This window comes from Thamnophis sirtalis, unplaced genomic scaffold (genome assembly GCF_051295495.1).
Source record: "Thamnophis sirtalis isolate CommonGarterSnake01/CBP01778 unplaced genomic scaffold, rThaSir2_p1.2 scaffold_3, whole genome shotgun sequence".
In the NCBI taxonomy this organism is placed as follows: domain Eukaryota; kingdom Metazoa; phylum Chordata; class Lepidosauria; order Squamata; family Natricidae; genus Thamnophis; species Thamnophis sirtalis.
Genome location: NW_028261383.1, coordinates 175302179 through 175322342, shown reverse-complemented (window position 1 = coordinate 175322342; position 20164 = coordinate 175302179). Strand labels below are relative to the sequence as shown.

The 20164-nt window shown below is 43.5% G+C and overlaps 2 protein-coding genes across 8 annotated transcripts in view; one reads left to right on the top strand and one right to left on the bottom strand.

Moving 5' to 3' along the window:
• Nucleotides 1-20164, top strand: part of FARSA (phenylalanyl-tRNA synthetase subunit alpha) — a 350543-nt gene that overhangs the window by 113251 nt on the left and 217128 nt on the right. The gene's annotated exons all lie outside the window — the stretch shown is intronic.
• SMARCA4 (SWI/SNF related BAF chromatin remodeling complex subunit ATPase 4) overlaps nucleotides 208-20164 on the bottom strand; it is an 89675-nt gene continuing 69718 nt past the window's right edge. For 4 of the 7 annotated variants that reach the window (XM_087711008.1, XM_087711010.1, XM_087711011.1 and 1 more), the window contains 6 exons: nucleotides 13357-13610; nucleotides 9112-9220; nucleotides 5997-6098; nucleotides 3846-3978; nucleotides 1684-1823; nucleotides 208-741 (listed from right to left, as the gene is read on the bottom strand). In XM_087711008.1, coding sequence (XP_087567134.1) covers nucleotides 709-741; nucleotides 1684-1823; nucleotides 3846-3978; nucleotides 5997-6098; nucleotides 9112-9220; nucleotides 13357-13610 — 771 coding nt within the window. In that variant the 3' untranslated portion in view covers nucleotides 208-708. The remainder of the gene's footprint in view (nucleotides 742-1683; nucleotides 1824-3845; nucleotides 3979-5996; nucleotides 6099-9111; nucleotides 9221-13356; nucleotides 13611-20164) is intronic. The other 3 variants (XM_087711009.1, XM_087711012.1, XM_087711014.1) reach the window with 1 other exon arrangement.

Sequence of the window (20164 nt, the reverse complement as noted above, 5' to 3'; positions counted from 1 at the left end):
TCCCCTTTTCCCCTTTTGAGTTGTTCGCCGCCCTGAGTCCCTCCCGGAAAAGGGCAGCATATAAATAAAACAAATCTAATCTAATCTATTCTCTGAATGGATCAGAAGATGGATATATCAGACCTCGCCCAGCGGATGGGAGGGGCTTTCCGGGTGTTACTGTAAAAGAAGCACATTTAACAAATGCACCACGATGATGGAGGGGTGTGTTTGTTTTGCTTAATTTATTACTGTTTGAAATCCAGTGACACGGACGCAGTTACTCCTGCCACCCTCTCCTCGCTTTGGGGGTGAGGGTGGTGGGGGAGCAGCTGGCTGTTTGACCTGTTTCATAAAATACAGTACTAGGAAGTGGACTGCTTTACACACATGCACCCACAGGTTAAAACTACAGTGATTCAATACTGCAACTGAAAATAGTACTGCCATAATAATAATAATAATAAAAAAAATCAAGTGTTCCCCCAGTCATAATCTTTTTTTTAAAAAAAAACAGTTAATGCTGTTACAAACGCTACTGATGTGAGGACAAGGCAAGACACAAATAAGTCCTACATCTTCACTGCAGTATAAATATGGAAGAATTTATACAGTTTACCCACATCCAATACTACTTTTCTTGCTACCCGTTGCAGCTAAAGGACTAAGAGCACCTCTGCTTTGGAAAAAAAAAAACTGATGCCTGAGGTCTCCATCACGGAATGTCACCTATTCATCTTCCGTGCCACTTCCTGAGCGATCCTAGGAGAGAGGAGGAGGAAAATACTTTTTAGTTGTACCTTAATGTATCGGGGATCTTCCTGACTGTCCTGGAAAGTAGTAGCCAGGCAAAAAAAAAGCACTAATCATCCAGGAAGTCTCATAGATGGAACCAAGGTCTAAAGTTTTTACTCATTGTACCACGTGGCTTTTTAAAAAGGAGAACTTTTTGTGTTTCCTTTCCGCTGTAACGCGCTCTACATGGGGCTGCCCTTGAAGAGTGTTCGAAGACTGCAGTTGGTCCAGAATGCAGCCGCGCGAGCGGTAGTGGGGGTGCCTAGGTTCACCCACGTTACACCTATCCTCCGCGAGCTGCACTGGCTCCCCATTGGTCTCCGGACGCGCTTCAAGGTGCTAGCCGTTACTTTTAAAGCCCTACATGGTTTAGGACCTGGCTACCTGAGAGACCGCCTCCTGCCACTTACCTCCCAACGACCAACAAGATCGCACAGGTTGGGCCTCCTCCGGGTGCCGTCGACCGGACAATGCCGGCTGGCGACTCCCTGGGGGAGGGCCTTCTCTGTAGCTGCTCCGGCCCTATGGAACGATCTCCCCATGGAGATCCAGACCCTTACTACTCTTCCGGCCTTCCGCAAAGCGATTAAGACCTGGCTGTTCCGGCAGGCCTGGGGCTGTTGAGTTTATCCAGCCTCACTCTAAGCTGTATGTATGTTGTGAAATTTAAATGTTTTGTTTTTTTTAATTTTTATATGTTCCCCCTCCCCGTTTTTATCTGTAAGCCGCCCAGAGTCTCTAGGGAGTGGGCGGCATACAAATCCTAATAAAACCTAAAACCTAAACCGCTTATTTAAGTGGAAAAGGCCCTTTTTTTCTTTCTTTCTTTGGCCATCTCTCTCTCCAACAAAAACATTCCTCCTGGGATCACTGATGACCCTTTGGGGGAAGATCTGTTGTTTTACCTACCTCTTCTTGCTCTTCCTCACTGTCATCGTCACTAACTACAGGTTTAGCTCGGGACCCACGGCTGGTGCGTCTGCGGCCTTTCATTCGGTCTGGTACTTTTTCCTTTCTGCCCAGTTTAATCTTCACTTTGACAGAGCGAGCTGGGAGGAAGAACAGAGAGAGTGAGTCTGGGAAGATAATGAGATTATGTTCCTGCGCCGTTATGAATTGCGACTGAAACAGGTTTGAAATCTGTCCGGATTTTCATATGCACATTACACGAGAAATAGACACAATTCTACTTATGTACTTCCAAATGCTCCAATAATCGGCTTCACTGCATTCCTAAACCTAATAACCTAGCTTGTTTTATGAAATAACCACACCAAAAACTCTTTTTGGAAAAAAACTGATGCCTGAGGTCTCCATCACGGAATGTCACCTTATGTCACCAACCTAGCTTGTTTTATGAAATAACCACACCAAAAACTCTTTTTCTCCTTATGAAAAAAACAACCAGCACACAAGGATGGTGCAAAAGGGACAGAATGAGGCTTTCCTACAAGCTCTGGATCCTAATTCTGTCAAATGTCAGCCTTTCCCGATGGCTGTAATTTCAGATACTTTTTCATCTGCCCATCATAATTTTCATACTTTTTCCTTATTGGTCTGGCGGTCTCCAAAACCCAAAAAGCATAACAGGTGGATGTGTGGTCAGAAATACCAAGAACATGGAAGACCGTATCCAGCTCTGAGCACCAAGATTCAAGAAAGGCAGCGACAAATTAGAGCAAGTTCATAAAAAGGCCACTAAGATATAAAATGCTTGAAAACGCAAGCCCTATGAAAAATGGATATCGAAGAACCAATAATGTTGGATACATGGGAAAGGATCTGGGTAAGAAATGTAAAATTTACACAAGCCCAAAACTTGAGAGAAAACTTTTATAAGATGTTTTATAGATGGCATTTAGATCCTAAAAAGTTGGCTTCTATGTATCCGAACTTACAACCCAAATGCTGGAGATGTGGTTCTCTAGACGCTACATATTTTCATATATGGTGGACTTGCAAAAGGGTTAAGGCATTTTGGATAAAAATATGGTGGATTATGCAAAATGTTCTTAAAAAAAGGATAAAGTTTACCCCTCAGTTATTTTTGTTAGGTATAAGGGAGGGAGGGATGAATATTAGTCTTGACGAGGGGTGTTAGATTTTAATGTAATATGATTGCACATGTATACTGTCTTCTCTTATTTTTTCTTTAAAACCAAGATAGGTTAAGTATATTGATATGGAAGCATAAATACCATTAACATAGAATGGAGTTTGCTCAGAAGCTGAAATACACCAATGAGAGGAAGAGTGGGAAACAGAGGAGAGGAGAGAAGAAAGATAGGAAGAGAGGGATAGGAGAGAGGGTAAGGGGGGAAGATGAGGAGGATAAGGAAGAGTGGAATGAAGAGAGAGGAGAAGGAGAAAGGAAGGGGAAGTAGAGTAGGAAAGGAGGATGGAGGGAAGAAAGGAGGTAGGAGAGAGGTAGAAGAAAGAGGTGTATGGAGAGCAGAAGAGTAATAATGGGTTTTTATATTTCTGGGCGTTGATGACAAGAGGAACTGATGTAATTACTACTTAATACAATAGGATATTGGCTATGTAATAGTATACATGTGATTATATGTTGTGAAAATGGAAAAGAAAAATGGATATCTTTAGTTTAAAGAAATATGACTTAAGGGAAGATACAATACAATTCTTGTCTACTGAGCCACAGGAAAGAATGAGGACCAATAAGTTAAAATGATAAGAAATGAGATTTGGGGCAAATATCAGGAGGAAGCTCCTGATTACAAACTCTCTGCTACTAAAACAATAATTCTTCATGGAGGACTGAAGGTTGGATTGGCACCTGTCAGAGATTCTCTTCTAGATCTAGCCCCGAGTAGGGGATTGAAAGACTTCTAAGAAGTTATCTTCCAACTCTGCAATTCTATCACTGAAGTTGAAAAGTATCCCAGGGAAGGCACATTACTTCTGTATTGCTACCAGGAAAATGCCACAGGTGTGTCCATGAAGTTTTGGGGAGTTCAACTGGAAGAAGCCATGTATATTTTTTTTCTGAAATGTTTACAGACTTGTTTTCCAAAGAAAATAATGCAGAATTTAAAAAAAAAACCACTTACATTCTGATTCGGATCCTTCCTCTTCTCCCTCTTCTTCCTCTTCACTCTCTTCTCCCTCGCTGTCTTCTTCTTTTTCAATTTTTTGCCTGACACTAGTAAAGACAGACTGTAATACAATGGAGTCTTCATAAATCTGCAAGAAACCATAGAAGGAAGATCCAGAAATCATGATTGATCGAATCCTTTCATTCCACTGGGCTAAGTTCTATATTTATTCTCAGTCCACCCTTAGTTGTTATGCTGGTTTCCTTTAAAAAAAAACCAGTCATTATTAATCCTACTGGGGATTTACACAACTCTTTTGAGTGTCTACTGCTCTGACCCTCTGGAACGAGCTCCCCATGGAGATTCGAACCCTCACCACCCTCCAGGCCTTCCGCAAAGCCCTTAAAACCTGGCTGTTCCGACAGGCCTGGGGCTAAAGAGCTGTTGCCCCCCCCCCCCCCCGTCTCGAATGGTATGACTGTTGTGTGCTTTTAAATAGTGTATTGTTATGTTCGTCTTTTTTATCCCTTATCTGTACCCCCTTCCCTGACTTGGATTGTGAGCCGCCCTGAGTCCCCTTCGGGGAATATAAATGCAATAAATTCAATTCAATTCAACCTTGCTGTAATCTTCCAACAATCTTGTGTTCCATACTGAAATTGGGAAGAAGAATGGAAAAAAGTGGTTGCCCTAAGACCATTTTACTCAATTGGTAGCAGTAGCATTTGAAACCGCATTAGGATTTAGGATTTAGCATCAGATACATATTACAGGTAAATTGAAGGGAGTTTCTAAAGCTTGGTTATGGATGTGAGAGATAACAGAAGAGAGCTGTAAGAGATTTATAAAACTCATTATCTCTGATAATTCTTACCCATTATTTAAGACTAATGATGTGTCATACCTCTGCAAAGGAATTCTTGCTTTATGTATTCTTCCCACAACCATGGCATTACAAAAACAACAGGCAGTCCTCAACTTACAACCACAGTTGAGTCCAAATTTTATGTTGTTAAGTGAAGAATTTGTTAAGTGAATTTTGCCCCATTTTACAACTTTTCTTGCATATTTTTGTTAAGTGAATTGCTGCAGTTGTTAAATTTGTAGCACAATTGTTCTTTTTTTTAAAATTTATTTTATTTTATTTTATCAATTTCATATATACATTCACAATTATATGATCTCATAACTGTTATTAATAATATGTATTTATAACAATTTTTCCCTACTGTTGACAATATTCTTCCCTCCCTCCCTCTTTCCTTCCCTCGTTTCTTCTCTCCTACTCCCCTTCCTTCCCTCCCTCCTTCCCCTTCCCTCCTTCCCTCTCTCCTTCCTTCCTTCCCTCCTTTCTTTTCTCCTTCTCTCCTTCCTTTCCTCCTTCCTTCTCTCCTACATTCCCTCCTTCCTTCCCTCCTTTCTTCTCTCCTTCCTTCCCTCCTTTCTTCTCTCCTTCTCTCCTTCCTTCCCTCCCTCCTTCCTACCCCCCTTTCTTCTTTCTTCTCTCCTTCCTTCCTTCCTCCTCTCCTTTCCCTTCTCTCCTTCCCCTTCCTCCCCTTTACCCTTCCCCTCTTCTTCCCATTCCTCCCCTCTTTCCTACTCTTACATTCCCTCCCATTCTTCCTCTGCCTTTCCCTTTCTCCTATTCCCTTTCTCCTATTCCTCTCCTCTCTCCTCTCCTTCCTATCTTTCCTTCTACTCCTCCCTCCATCCACTCTAACCGTTGTTGTGTTTACATATTCTCCTCTTCAGGGGATGACCTGGTTCTCTTTTTCTTTTCTTTTTTCCCCTTATTTGAAAGTTATATAAAAATGGCAAGATTTACAAAATACAAGATACAAAAATAGATAAAGCTCTTTACATATTTTCATCTCCCATTGTAGCACAATTGTTAAGAGAATCTGGCTTCCCTTTGACTTTGCTTATCAGTAGGGATCCTATGACCCTGGGACACCGCAACTGTCATAAATGTGAGTTCAAACACCTGAATGCAAATCACGTGATCCTGGGGATGCTACAATGGGGATAAGTCTGGAAAATGTCATAAGTCACTTTTTTCGTTTGTAACTTCAAGCGGTCACTAATGATCTGCTGAGTAAGTCAACTACTATCTGTACTGAACCCATTTGCTAGAGAACCTTCTCTAGCTGCAGGGAGACGCCTTACCAGGGATCCTTCAAGATTGAAAGTCTGAGCATTCTGACATAGAAGCATGACATCCTTCTCCAAATCGTTCAGGCTGCGATATTTGTGATTCCGGATGCGCTCCTGAAAGTGAAGTTTGGGGGGGGGGGGGAGAGAGATGAGAAACAAAGCAATGTTTTACTGGACAAAAGAGCCAAGGTGGCGCAGTGGTTAAATGCAGCACTGCAGGCTACTGCTAGATCAGCAGGTCAGCGGTTCAAATCTCACCGGCTCAGGGTTGACTCAGCCTTCCATCCTTCCGAGGTGGGTAAAATGAGGACCCAGATTGTTGGGGGCAATATGCTGACTCTCTGTAAACCGCTTAGAGAGGCCTGAAAGGCCTATGAAGCGGTATATAAGTCCACTGCTATTGCTATTGCTATTGCTATTTGGATTCCTGCCTACATTCTCTTGTCATCATCAGAGTGAGATGATGCCCCTAGCTGTACGCATCTTTCAGTAACCGAGAGGAGAAATTCTTAAAGCTGAAAGGGATAGTATCCTCAACAATTTTTTAAAAAAATTCACAACAGGGACAGAGATAGATAGTACATCAGTATGGATTCTGTAGGACATCTGTGCTGTTAATTCACTTAGAAGACATGTAGAAACAACATCCATTGTACAATTATGTTCAATTATACAATATTTATATATAATTACACAATATTTCAATAGTACTGATTTTGTGGGAAGTATTTACTGAAACACTGATTGTGGAACAAATGAACATGCACAACTGGATGAGCAAGATGGCTATCTGATGCTTGGCCCCTTAAAAGGCCTCAAGGGAAATCACTATTTGTGCCACTCAATGGATGATTAGGTGGATCTTTGGTAATCCACATTACCCCCTTGTCGTGTAACTAGTTTGAAGGCCTCAGATGAAGTAATGCTATCTTAGAAAGTTAAAATGCCAACGGATCTAACATGCTCATGAATCTTTTTGTTGTTAAAGGGCATTTTGAAATGTCTACATTAAGATGATTAAGACTTAAAATCGAAATTTATCTAAACAAGCGAAAAAGATTCATTGGAAGTTTTAAAAAGGTTTACCTTCACTAATTAGTTAGAATGGCTTCATTCAGTAAATCAATACTACCACAAAGACTTCCACTATCCCAGTGTTTCTCAACCTTGGCAACTTGAAGATGTCTGGACTTCAACTCCCAGAATTCCCCAGCCAGCATTCGCTGGCTGGGGAATTCTGGGAGTTGAAGTCCAGACATCTTCAAGTTGCCAAGGTTGAGAAACACTGCACTATCCTGTTCAGGAAACCAGCATTCTGTTACATCCTTTGAATGCATACACTTTAATGCATTAAAATATATCAAGAACTACTTAAGACATACTCTATTAACACAGCTTAAACAAGTACAATGTAATATTGGTGGCTAATATCTCCATGTTTCAAAAGGGCTATATATACCTTACTAAAGTTACAGTTATGTGCCACACAAGCCTCTTAGCTTTATCAGAAAGTGTTCTCGGAAATAATGCAGAATGATGGGCACCCCACAGTTAGAAATTGCAGAGGCACAATGTTAATTACGTTGCACTGGGAAATTGGCGCTCTACCCTTGTTTTTTTTAAAAATGTAAATGTGTTTTTATTTTTCCATTTTCATTTCGTACAGTCACATATATACTGTGCATAACCAGGGCCATATAACATTGAACAATAAACACAGCCATTCCTCTTGTCAACAATACCCCCAAAAATACAAACCCAATGTGCCACTTCGACCCTCCATACACCCTTTCTTACGCCCCGCTCCAACTTTCCCTCTTCCCTCCATCATTCCCCTCTACCCTACTTCCCCTCCCCCTCTACCACTCCTCTCTCCCAGTACACTCCCACCCTTCCTTCTCACCCTCCCTCCAGTCCTCTCTCCCACCCTCTCTACCCCTCTTTCTTCTATCCCTCTACTCCTCCCTTCGGTGTATTTCTAGTATCTATTAATATATTCAGCTTGTCCTATTTTTACAGTGAAATTAACAAACAACAGTATACAAGTGCAGTCGCGTTACTATAAAACCTAACACATACTATATATCCCCCCCTCCCCCCTAACACCCCAGGCGCTCTACCCTTGTTGCAGCTGTTAAACTACAGGGCCCAGCCTGTCCTTCTAAACAAGGGAACCAAAGCTAGGCATCTGATCTTGTCAGGAAACGGCAGCAGGTGGTTCTTCCATCCCGTGGCCAATGTCAAGTCAGTCTTTTCAACCTGACTAGATACCACCTCCTGGGCGGGAATGGGAAATGAAATCTGCTGTGGTTATAGGCCACTCTGCTTTCTCTGAGGTTTGTGGCCTCACATGAGGCGAAACTGCCCAATTTGATTCGAATCCGAGGTGTTGCATCCTGCTTAAGACGGGCGACAGGCCTATTTTACCATTCCTGTCACCAAGAGCCACTTTGGTATTAAAGTGATGAAGTAGCAACTTTCTAGGCCCGCCTTAGACATAGGGGGGGGGCTGAGCCAGGTGACTTTGGGTCAATCAAGTACTTGAGAGACCGCCTGCTGCCAATTACCTCCCAAAGACCCGTTAGATCACACAGGGTCGGCCTCCTCCGGGTTCCGTCCACCAGCCAATGCCATCTGGCTACTACCCAGGGGAGGGCCTTCTCTGTGGCGGCTCCGGCCCTTTGGAACGAACTCCCCGCGGAGATCCGGACCCTCACCTCTTTCCAGGCCTTCTGGAAAGCCGTCAAAACCTGGCTGTGCCGGCAGGCCTGGGGTTGATGAGTTCCCCTCCCCTCTCGACTGGTATGGCTGTGTGATTTTCGTGTATTTTAATTATGTGTATTGTGTTTATGTTCCCTTTCCCCCCTGAGTCGTTCACCGCCCTGAGTCCCTCCTGGAGAAGGGCGGCATACAAATAAACCAAATACAATATAATACAATACAATGCTTTTCTCAACCCAATCTACCTTAAAGGTGGTTGTTGTGAGGAAAATAGGAGGGATGAGCATTCTGTATGTTGCCTTGAGTTGCACAAATAAAGACATGATATACGTCAATCAAGTAAGGAAATAAACAAACATTGGGCCCATCTCTGAATCGGAGAAAGACAAACAAACTCCCAAGGTACCTTTATCTTCTTGAAATCCACTGGTTTGCGAATGAGTTCATAATATTCTGGAAGCTCTTTTCGGGAAGGCAGTTGAATGAAGACTTCACTAAGCTGACGTCCACTGCTGCTACAAGACAAGATGAAGGAAAACATCTAAAACATGGCGTGTCTTTCCCAGAGCAGGTCAGTTCAGAGGCATCTACCCCTGGCTGTCATGGACTGAGAAGTGAAGTGAAATAGGAAAGCCATTTTAATTTATATACTAATGGCTGATATGCTGAGGTGGCGCAGTGGTTAGGGTGCAGCACTGCAGGCCACTTCAGCTGACTGCTATCTGCAGTTCGGCGGTTCTTCCCTCGTAAATGTGTTTTTATTTTTTTCCATTTCATTTTCGTACAGTCACATATATACTGTGCATAACCGGGGCCATATAACATTAAACAATAAACACAGCCATTCCTCTTGTCAACAATCCCCCCCCAAAATAGAAACCCACTATACCTCTTCGACCCTCCATACACCCTTTCTTTCGCCCCCCTCCAACTTTCCATCTTTGCAGTTCGGCGGTTCTAATCTCACCGGCTCAAGGTTGACTCAGCCTTCCATCCTTCCGAGGTGAGTGAAATGAGGACCCAGACTGTGGGGGCGATATGCTGACTCTGTAAACCGCTTAGAGAGGGCTGAAAGCCCTAGGAAGCAGTATATAAGTCTAAGTGCTATTGCTATGCTGGATTAGTAGCTAAGGAGGAGCGAAGAAAGAGCCTATTTTACCTGCAGGATTAATGTGTATTTGTTAATATGAAGCACAGCAAATCAATTCTTATTTATACAATGTGTAGAAAAAATTAAATCTAAACCTACTTCAAGCTGCGAATCTGATGAAAATAGTTTTCTCCTGCTAGTTCATGTCATTTTTTTTTTAAAAAAAAGTTGATTGAAAAATGCAATTAACCCCCTGTTTCCTTCAATACTTCAATTTCACTGGGATTATGGTTGGAGAGAAAAAAATGTGGTACCTTATCCTGGCATCCTATCTTCCTACTGAAAATTGCTCTCCTTCCCCAGTATTAAAGTTTAATCATACAAATATTGTCTGATGTGGCTCGGAAGCTTCTCATTAGCTGAGGAATTTGAAACCTTGGCAGGTAATGGATAAATCCTTTCAAAATAGAGGAGAGCAATAAAGTTTCAAAGTTTAATAGCATTATATGCCGCCCAATCCCATAGGACTCCGGGCGTCTAACAATACAAATAAATCAAAAGGGAATAAGAGGAAAGAAAAGATAGATTTAAAAAACACACCATGCACTCCATTCCAAGTGGGGCTGGCCCATATTTTGGGGTCAACAGCCCCAGGCCTGCCGGAACAGCCAGGTTTTAGTGGCTTTACGGAAGGCCGAGAGAGTGGGAAGGGTCTGGATCTCTGCGGGGAGATCGTTCCACAGGGCTGGAGCAGCTACAGAGACAGACCTCCCACGAGTAGTCGCCAACCCCTGGTCGACGGTACCCGAAGGAGGCCCACTGATGGGGTGAATCAGACCTGAGAAACATTATTGGTTAAAATAAAATAAACCAAAGGTTCGGTTCACAACAGGGGAGAGGGAAGTGAACTGTTTGTCATAGGTTTGTCAAGACTGGAAACTTAATAGTTTTATCTACAATTAGGCAACAATTATGTCTACTATCATGGTTAATTCAGAACTGTGAGGCTCTGGCAGGGAGCAGTTTCAGAAGAATGGATCTATGTTTTCCAATATGATTTTCCAATATGATGCCCTCCAGATATCGTGACCCGTCAAAACCGCGGAGGACAAAATCACGCTCGACGAAAGCGCGCATTTGACGTCATCACAGCGCGACGAAAAAAATTAAAAATTGAAATAAAATTAAAATTAAAGCAAGCCGATTCACATAAAGGTAAGGGTTAGGTTTAGGGTTAGGGTTAGGTTAAGGGTTAGGGTTAGGTTTAGAGCGTTAGGGTTACGTTTAGCGTTAGGTTAAGGGTTAGGTTAAGGGTTAGGTTTAGGGTTAGGTTTGGGGGGGTTAGGGTAAGGTTTTCGCTTTATTTTTACATTTTTCGATCACAGCGCGATGTTTTCGTTGCGCTGTGATGACGTCAAATGCGCGCTTTCGTCGAGCGTGATTTTGTCCTCCATGGTTTTGCGGTGGAACCCCAGATATACGGGGGATATACTGGAACATGGCTAGGAATTCTGGAAGTTACAATTCAGTGGAAAGTGGCAGAAGATTCATGCAGGGGATGGAAGAATGCTTTGTGAATGAAGAATGCTTTGTGAATTGTGAATGCTTTGATGCTACCGTTTCTGACTCTCTGAAAAATTGAGCTTTTGTACTCATAAGGCAGGGTGTGTGTGGTGGCTCAGCGGTTAAAGACACTGAACGTATCAGCCGGAAAGCTGACAGACAGTTCGTGACCCGAATGCCACACTATGGGGTGAGGGGTCCCATTCCTGTCCACCTAGCAGTTCAAAAGCACGCAAATGCAAGTAGATAAATGGGTACCACTTCAATGCGAAGGTAACAGCATACTGTGCGCCGCCTCGGTATATAGTCATGGTAGCCACATGACCATAGAAATGTACTTGAGAGACCGCCTGCTGCCAATTACCTTCAATAGACCGATCAGATCCCACAGATTAGGCCTCCTCCGAATTCCATCCGCCGGCCAGTGCCGACTGGCGACTACCCGGAGGAGAGCCTTCTCTGTGGCTGCTCCGGCCCTCTGGAACGAACTCCCCGTGGAGATTCGAACCCTCACCACCCTCCAGGCCTTCCGCAAAGCCCTTAAAACCTGGCTGTTCCGACAGGCCTGGGGCTAAAGAGCTGCTGCCCCCCCTCCTCAAATGGTATGGTTGTTGTGTGTTTTTAAATTGTGGTATTGTTTTGTTCGTCTTTTTCCTTATTTGTACCCCCCGCCCCCCCTTGACTTGGGTTGTGAGCCGCCCTGAGTCCCCTTCGGGGAAAAGGGCGGCATAGAAATATAATAAATTCAATTCAATTCAATTCAATCTTTGGAGAATACTGGCTCCCTCTGCTAAGAAACGGAGATAAGCACCAACCTTTAGAATCAGACATGACTAGACAGGAGAAACCTTTACAGTTTCTCATAAAGCAACCAATATATTGGTTCCCTGTTCCAACATGACACTCATACTCACTTCATTCTAGTTTTTCACTTCTCAACAATCTCTCTCTCTCTCTCTCTGACATGTAGAGGTTGGTCCTTGACTTACAACAGTTCATTTAATGAGCGTTTGAAGTTATAACAGCACTGAAAACAATGACTTATGGCCATTTTCCACACTTAGAACCACTGCAGCATCCCCATGGTCACCTGGCCAAAATTCAGGTGCTTGGCAACTAATTTAGGATGGTTGCAGTGGCCTGGGGTCACATGACCATCTTTTGCCGCCTTCTGACAAGCAAAGTCAATGGGGAATCCAGATTCACGTTAACAATCGTGTTACCAACTGCAGTGATTCACTTAACGGTGGCAGGGAAGGTCATACAATGAGAAAAAAATTAACTTAACTGGTCTCACTTAGCAACAGGAATTTTGGGGTCAATTGTGATCACAGGTCAAGGGTTTTTCCCTTGTGGTCTCGGGTTTTTCACATAAACCCCAGTATTTCACATCATGCTGGATCCCCCTTCAAAATCCAGAGACAGCAGAAACAACAAATATTTAGATACTTCCAAACAAGCCTCTGTCCAGAGGAGAAATACGGATGGCTGAGTGTTCTGGCCCCCACTTAGCTTGTTCCAAACTACAGTCACACAAAGCTTGCCGAAAGAAAGCCTTTATCAGTCCCGGCTCACGCTGGCTGCGAGCCCAAAAATAAACATAAATAATGTCTCTGGCAAAAAGGTTACGCAGCAGAATGCAAAAACAAAGAGCTATTACAGCAACACCAGGTTTACAGAAAGAAAGCAAATCACTTCTCCAAGTGTCTCTTTGAATCAGGGTTACAGAAAGCAAATCACTTATCCAAATGCCTCTCACAAACAAACCACGACCGATGAACGACGAACCACGAACGAATGAACGAGTGAACGTTGACTCCTGCAACCAGGGCGTGGCACCATCAGTCCTTTTACCTCCAGAAGACGACACTAAGGAGCCCCAGCTGCATTGTTATTCCTGCATCCCGACTCAACTCACAGCAAACTTCTGATGAGTCACAACAGCTGAGGATATGAAATGTAAAATTATATAGGCGAAATATCCCTTCTTTCGGTTACCTGTCTTTATACTTAATCACAGCATCAACGATCTTCTTCATTTTCTTAGTGAGGTTGGGTGGATTCGGAGAGAGCTTCTCAGCCGGGGGCCGGCCACGCTTTTTCTGCTTTTTGCTGTCGTCGTCTTTGTCCCGGCTGCGAGTGCTGGTGGTCGGGGTGGAGGAGCTGACGTCCACGTCTCTCTTGCGCTTGCGGGAGGATTTCTTCTGACGCACCTCCTCTTCGATCTCCTCCAGGGTCCCCTCTTCTATGGCCTACAGATAAGAGCAGCAGTCAGTCAGCCGGGCGCAATGAAAAGCAAGCGGGACACTGCGGAATGACTGAACACTCACACACAGCCGAGCCACCTAAGCAGAAGTGAGGAATGGGATGTCTACACGGGCTGCTTTCCCCCAAAGGCATCACTTCCCAGCGTAGTCAAGTTATGGATCATGGAAGGCTGCAACACTAAAAGGTGGGAAGGAAAGCTGGTTCTCTTACCTACAAAGCTTTTCTCCTCATGTTAAACAGGGCCAACAGGCAGAAGACTCTGTAGAAACCATGCAGGAGGGCAGGTTGTGGGGATGCCCCTTTCCTGCCAGTTCTCGTTGCAATTTCTTCCAAAGCAGCAAGGAGACATGAGGCTACCAACCACCCGTTAGCCACAAATTTTTATGCTTCAGATTGCACAGCAAGAGAGGAAAAGAAGTAAGTTGACTGAAGGCCATGTATAACAGAAGTAGGAAAACTCAGAGAAGTACAACTACCCGTCTTTCATTTTTAGCGTCATACATGGCTACAGGATCTCACTTACTCAACAGTCAAGAGCAAAGGAACCTAGAGTTGAAACTGCGTCAGCCAATCATGGGAAGCCTTTATGTGGAGAATGGCCTGTCAACAGGGTTCTACTTCGTTCATCGTTTGTTCCTTACATGACATTTAAAAGCAAACAGAGTTTCTGACCCTCAAATAGCTTTGCAGGACCTCTTAGGAGATGCACCTTATGAAAAAGGATGAAACCAAGGAGACCATTCTTTAATATAGCAATAAAAATCACTAACTCCGGGAGGGAGGGTGAGAAGGAAGGGAGGGAGTGTACTGGGAGAGAGGAGTGATAGAGGGGGAGGGGAAGTAGGGTAGAGGGGAATGATGGAGGGAAGATGGAAAGTTGGAGGGGGGCGAAAGAAAGAGGCATACGGAGGGTTGAAGAGGTATATTGGGTTTGTATTTTGGGGGGTATTGTTGACAAGAGGAATGGCTGTGTTTATTGTTTAATGTTATATGCACAGTATATATGTGACTGTACGAAATGAAAATGGAAAAATAAAAACACATTTACAGAGAAAAATCACTAACTCCTTAAAATTCTTAATTGGGATAGTTTAATTCAGTGGTTCCCAAACTTGGCAACTTTTAAGACTTGTGGACTTCAACTCCCAGAATTCTCCAGCTAGCTCTTCTGGCTGGAGAACTCTGGGAGTTAAAGTCCACAAGTCTTAAAGTTGCCAAGGTTGGGAACCACTGGTTTAATTAATTAACATGCAAATAGGTCCAATAATTGGACCTATTCACTCCATTTGAAACATCTGGGTTTTAAACTCAAGGCTCATTCAATTTATGACTGAAACCTCACTTTTTAATGAATGGGTGACAGCTTTGATCTTCTGATCTTGGACAGACCCATACTTCTTTCTGCCCAAGAAATGTATAGGGCTGGGAGAGAATCATTGGTAGACAAATGTATAATATTAGACTCAATAGATTAATGAGCTATTCTTGGCAGCTTCAAACAAGGGAAGCGATCTATTTAATTATGCTATTGTTTGGAGGGATCAAAGAGAACAGAAATGGAAATTATAGCCTGAAATTCCAGGGTTTCTTTTCATTACATCTAGCATCAGCCACCCACCACGCAACAAGGCAACACACATGTACAACCATGGGGTGTTTCCTGACCTAGAAAAAAATAGCTGTTAAGGAGCTAAAATGCCAGTTGTTAAGGAGCTAAAATGTGGTATTGTGGAGCTTATATGTAGTCTGATCAATTTGGAAAATGGTGAAGAACAAATCTAATAGAACGGGAAGACTCTTGACTGAATGTAAGCAAATACTAGCTCAGAAATCCCTTTTTGTTTTATTTTTTAAGGCTTGGCCTTTGGGAGAGAGCTACAACATCTCTGATTTGCTCAATTCCTCAAAACAGTTAAGAGCGTGAATTTGTACATGAATTCACGGAACGAGCCCCTTTCATTAAGCTACAAGTAAAGTATTTCAACACTGGCTAATACACAGGGCAGGGCAGAAACCTGACATGCACAGAACCTCTTGTCATTGTGTTTTTTTCTCACAACTGGAACAAAAATACAAGGATGGGCAAGACTCTTCCTGCCCAGTTCCTCCCAATGTCCCAGCATTTCACCCCTTGGCTCAGCCAAAGCCTCCTCCAGAGAAAGGAGAATGGGATGTAATTAATCAAGGAACTATGACCAATTATTGTAGCTTCCATCTTCTCCTGGTGCCGCAGTGTCTATTAGTGTCTAATTGGTGGACATCTGGAAAAGCTGTAAGGTGTGAAATACTGCTGGTGCCATTGGCTATGCCGTCCTAGCATGATTATTAAATCCCTTCCTATAGGCTGAAGTAAAATATAAACAGGCTGGAGCCACTGTGAGAAGTGCCCTGTACATTTTGATTGTATACTTCCGAGGATGCTGCCTGGGCCTGCAGGAGGTGTCATATACTTTTAAAGGCTCCAGGTATATAAGGCTAACAGAAAACCAATAAAAATTTGCACGTATATTATCTGTGGGACAGAACTAGAATCTCCTTCCTCATTTGTCACATAACAAAAGCCTGCCTCTGTTTTGAAGCAGAACTAATTTCACTTGCAAGTCTCTATTGTTGATGAGGCAGCCTGGTTCCTTTCTTGATATTTTTGATTAATAGCTGGCCTCTCCAATGGCAAAAAACTTGTAGAAGGTGGTAGCCTGAAACCCAAAGGGGCACCAAATTGTGTCCATTTGGGAACGCAACCTTCCTTCTCTTTGAATTCGTAGCTCAGCTATTCAGAGTTGCTGAATACTTTTGCAAGCAGGAATTCTCAGGGCTAAAAGGAAAGGAAAAGCCATAACGGAGGTTTAGACCATGTAATGCATATAATGTATAAAAGGTACATAGGTAAGGGAGCTATCCTCCGCGAGCTGCACTGGCTTCCCATTGGTCTCCGAGCACGATTCAAGGTGCTGGTTATTACTTTTAAAGCCCTACATGGCCTAGGACCCGGATATCTACGAGACCGTCTTCTGCCGCATACCTCCCTAAGACCGATAAGATCGCACAGGATGGGCCTTCTCCGGGTGCCATCAGCTGGACAATGCCGGCTGGCGGCGCCTCGGAGTAGGGCCTTCTCTGTTGCTGCTCCGGCCCTATGGAATGAGCTGCCCCCAGAGATCCGGACCCTACCCACTCTCTTGGCCTTCCGTAAAGCTATCAAAACCTGGCTTTTCCGGCAGGCCTGGGGTTGTTGATCTCTTGATTGAGGTCCAGCCCCGCATGTTGTATTTCTTTTAATCCGCTGTGTCTTATTTGTTTTTAATTTTTTCTTAATATTTTATTTCTGTAAGCCGCCCGGAGTCCTCCGGGATTGGGCGGCCTATAAATTCAATAAATAGAAATAGAAATAGCTGTCATTCTGTTAGCAAGGCCCGTGCTAGAGATGACTGCCCTCACTGGATTTGCTTCGTGGAGCCTTCTACCAACACCCCATTCAAATGTTCGAACCCCCCTTTTGCCAGCCGGCATTTGCCAAATTGCAGAGAGAAGCCAAGGCTCTTGATTTAACAGGGTGTGGGCCTTCACTCCGTACACGAAGCAGAACTGGAGAAAGGGAAATTTAGGCACGCAGTTCCATTAGATCAGTGTTTCTCAACCTTGGCAACTTGAAGATGTCCGGACTTCAACTCCCAGAATTCCCCAGCCAGCATTCGCTGGCTGGGGAATTCTGGGAGTTGAAGTCCGGACATCTTCAAGTTGCCAAGGTTGAGAAACACTGCATTATATAATAAACCAAGTCTGCATAATTTTCCTCCTACAAAACGATTAGCTTCCTATTTTCTGTTATGGCAATTGTTCTCATCCTCCCAGCAAAACCTATGCAATGATTCAATACAGTTATGGGAAATGCTTTGGTTCCTCTTAGCTACAAGCTCTTGCTACAAGTTCTTTTGTTAGAGGGAAGCCACAATGTTACTCAAGAGATTGACAGTTCCCATAATTTCTTTAACAGTTTTACTGATTTGTGGAAAGTGTCTTGTTTCTTTTTAAAAAAAACCTTTTATTAGTTTAGTGTGTTTCCCTGAAAATACGACCTGCCCTAGAACTACCCTAGCCTGATTTTCACACCTGCACCTAATATAATCCCTACCCCAAAATAAACCCTAGTAAAGCCCCACCCACTATCAGCTTGTACGAGGTGGGATGAGGTGCATGTGTAAAAATCAAGGTAGGGCGGTTGTGTGTGTGTGTGTGTGTGTGTGTGTGTAGCTGCCCCATGTGTTACGCACCCGCTTAACTTAGGACCGCTGCAGCCAGGCCTCCTACGCCCCAACAACCTATTGCACCACTACCTGACTTCTGTCTGCGGGCACTTGTGGCCAGACACATGGCTCATTGTGCCGGTGCCGCCGTTTGTGGCGGGTCACCATGAGGCTTAGCGTGCTGGTGCCGCCACTTGTGGCAGAATGCCATGTGGCTTGCATTGCCAGTGCTACCGCTTGCCCGCAAAACACACCTATACAAGTGGCAACACTGGCATGATGACTCATGCGTCGTCTGATCGCAAGTGGGCGCAGAAGAAGTTGGGCAGCAGCGCAACAGGGGTCAAGGTGTGGGAGGCCTGGCTGCGGAGCCGAGGTGGCGCAGTGGTTAGGGTGCAGTACTGCAGCCACTTCAGCTGACTGTTATCTGCAGTTCGGCGGTTCAAATCTCACCGGCTCAAGGTTGACTCAGCCTTCCATCCTTCCGAGGTGGGTGAAATGAGGACCCAGACTGTGGGGGCAAGAGGCTGACTCTGTAAACCGCTTAGAGAGGGCTGAAAGCCCTATGAAGCAGTTATATAAGTCTAACTGCTATTGCTATTGCTGTGTTCCTAAGGTAAGCGGGTAAGACATCCCTTGAAAATAAATAAGACCTGGTGCTTATTTTGGGGCCCAAAAGAAAATAAGACCGGGTCTTAATTTCGGGGAAACACAGTAGCATCTGACTTTTATATCTAACTTGCCTACTTTTGTGCAATTTTTAGATTTAAAAAAATGAACACATTAGATGGAATGAACTACCCCCAGAGATCGGGACCTTACCCACTCTCATGGCCTTCCGAAAGGCTGTTAAAACCTGGCTATTCCGGCAGGCCTGGGGCTGTTGACCTCATTACTGAGGTCCAGCCCCGATCAGATTGGGTGCATGGTTATGTTTTAAACTGTTTTCTTTTTTCTTTTTAAACTAATGACTTCTTTTTTCTGTAAGCCGCCTGGAGTCCTCCAGGATTGGGCGGCCTATAAATCCATTAAATACAAATACAAATAGATCCACCCCAAAATAATGAAGAGGTCTGCAATAAAAGAAGTAGAGGCAAAAACCTTGCTTGGCAGGTCATTCTTGATTTTACTTTATGTTTCTGTGGTAAAGTGTTGCTCGCCATTCCCCTTGGCTAAAACATTTTACTTTTCGACATATCTTTGTGCAGAATTAAAGAAAGGCCAGGCTATCTTTCTCCCTGCCACCCTCAAACATGGCATAAAACAGAAAACTTGGTCTTACCTTCTTTTGTTTCTACTTGTTTGATAGGTAGCAGTCCAGACAGAAGGCATATTCCCTGCCCAGCCAATGGGGGCAGATGCTAAGGGAAATATAAATGGGCTGGACTAAAAGGTCACCACCTCTTCCTCTGGACAACCAGTCACTCTTAGCCTAGCAATAAGGATCCCAACCACCAACAGGCTCCATAGTGAGCAGGTTTCCTAGAACAGGCAAGTGCTGGATTACTGCCCATTAAAAAACAGAAGGAAAATTAATATTGAAGACCAAATTTCTTTTTTTTTTTCTATTTGTTGCTGGGCAGTGGTCCAATCACTGGGATGATTCAAGAAGTCCATTGCTTTACCTACGTACAAATGATGTCACCATTTTGCTTTAGGCTCTGTTCTTTAGAATCATTTCATTTGTTAAATAAAGGGGCTGAATGTCTCAGTAAGAAACCACCCGAAGATGCTTCTCTTCTGCATCAGCAAGTCATTTGCAAATATCACACAATCCTGTGATAAGACTTGATCTTGATCCATTGATGCTCTTCTTGGTCCCATTTAGTACTTAGGAAGTGAATAGGCAGGGTGTGCTTCCATAAACCCACACACGTGATCTCTACCTTCGGTGCTCAAAGGCTGATTTGGTAATATCGTCGAGTTTAAATTAATCAATTTTCTTGACAAACACGAATTTGGAATATTCCACATTTGATTGCAGAAGTCAACTTCTTTCCATAAAAATTATTACTGAAGCAACTGTAATTCTTGCCTTTTAATTTTAAATATTGAACTTGAAGCCATGAAAACTGCTGGTTGGGTGTTGACTTTCCTTTTAATCAACAACTATCTTGTAGCATTAAGACCATTACTTTAAAAAAAAAATCTGTAATGCATGTTCACTGCTTTTTTCAGCCATATGAGGAACTGATGTTTCCACAAGCTGGAGCCTACATGTAAAATTATTTTTAAAAATCTAAAGAGAAAAAAGTTCAGACTTTCAAGTAGATCTTCAGCAATGCTTTAAGTTC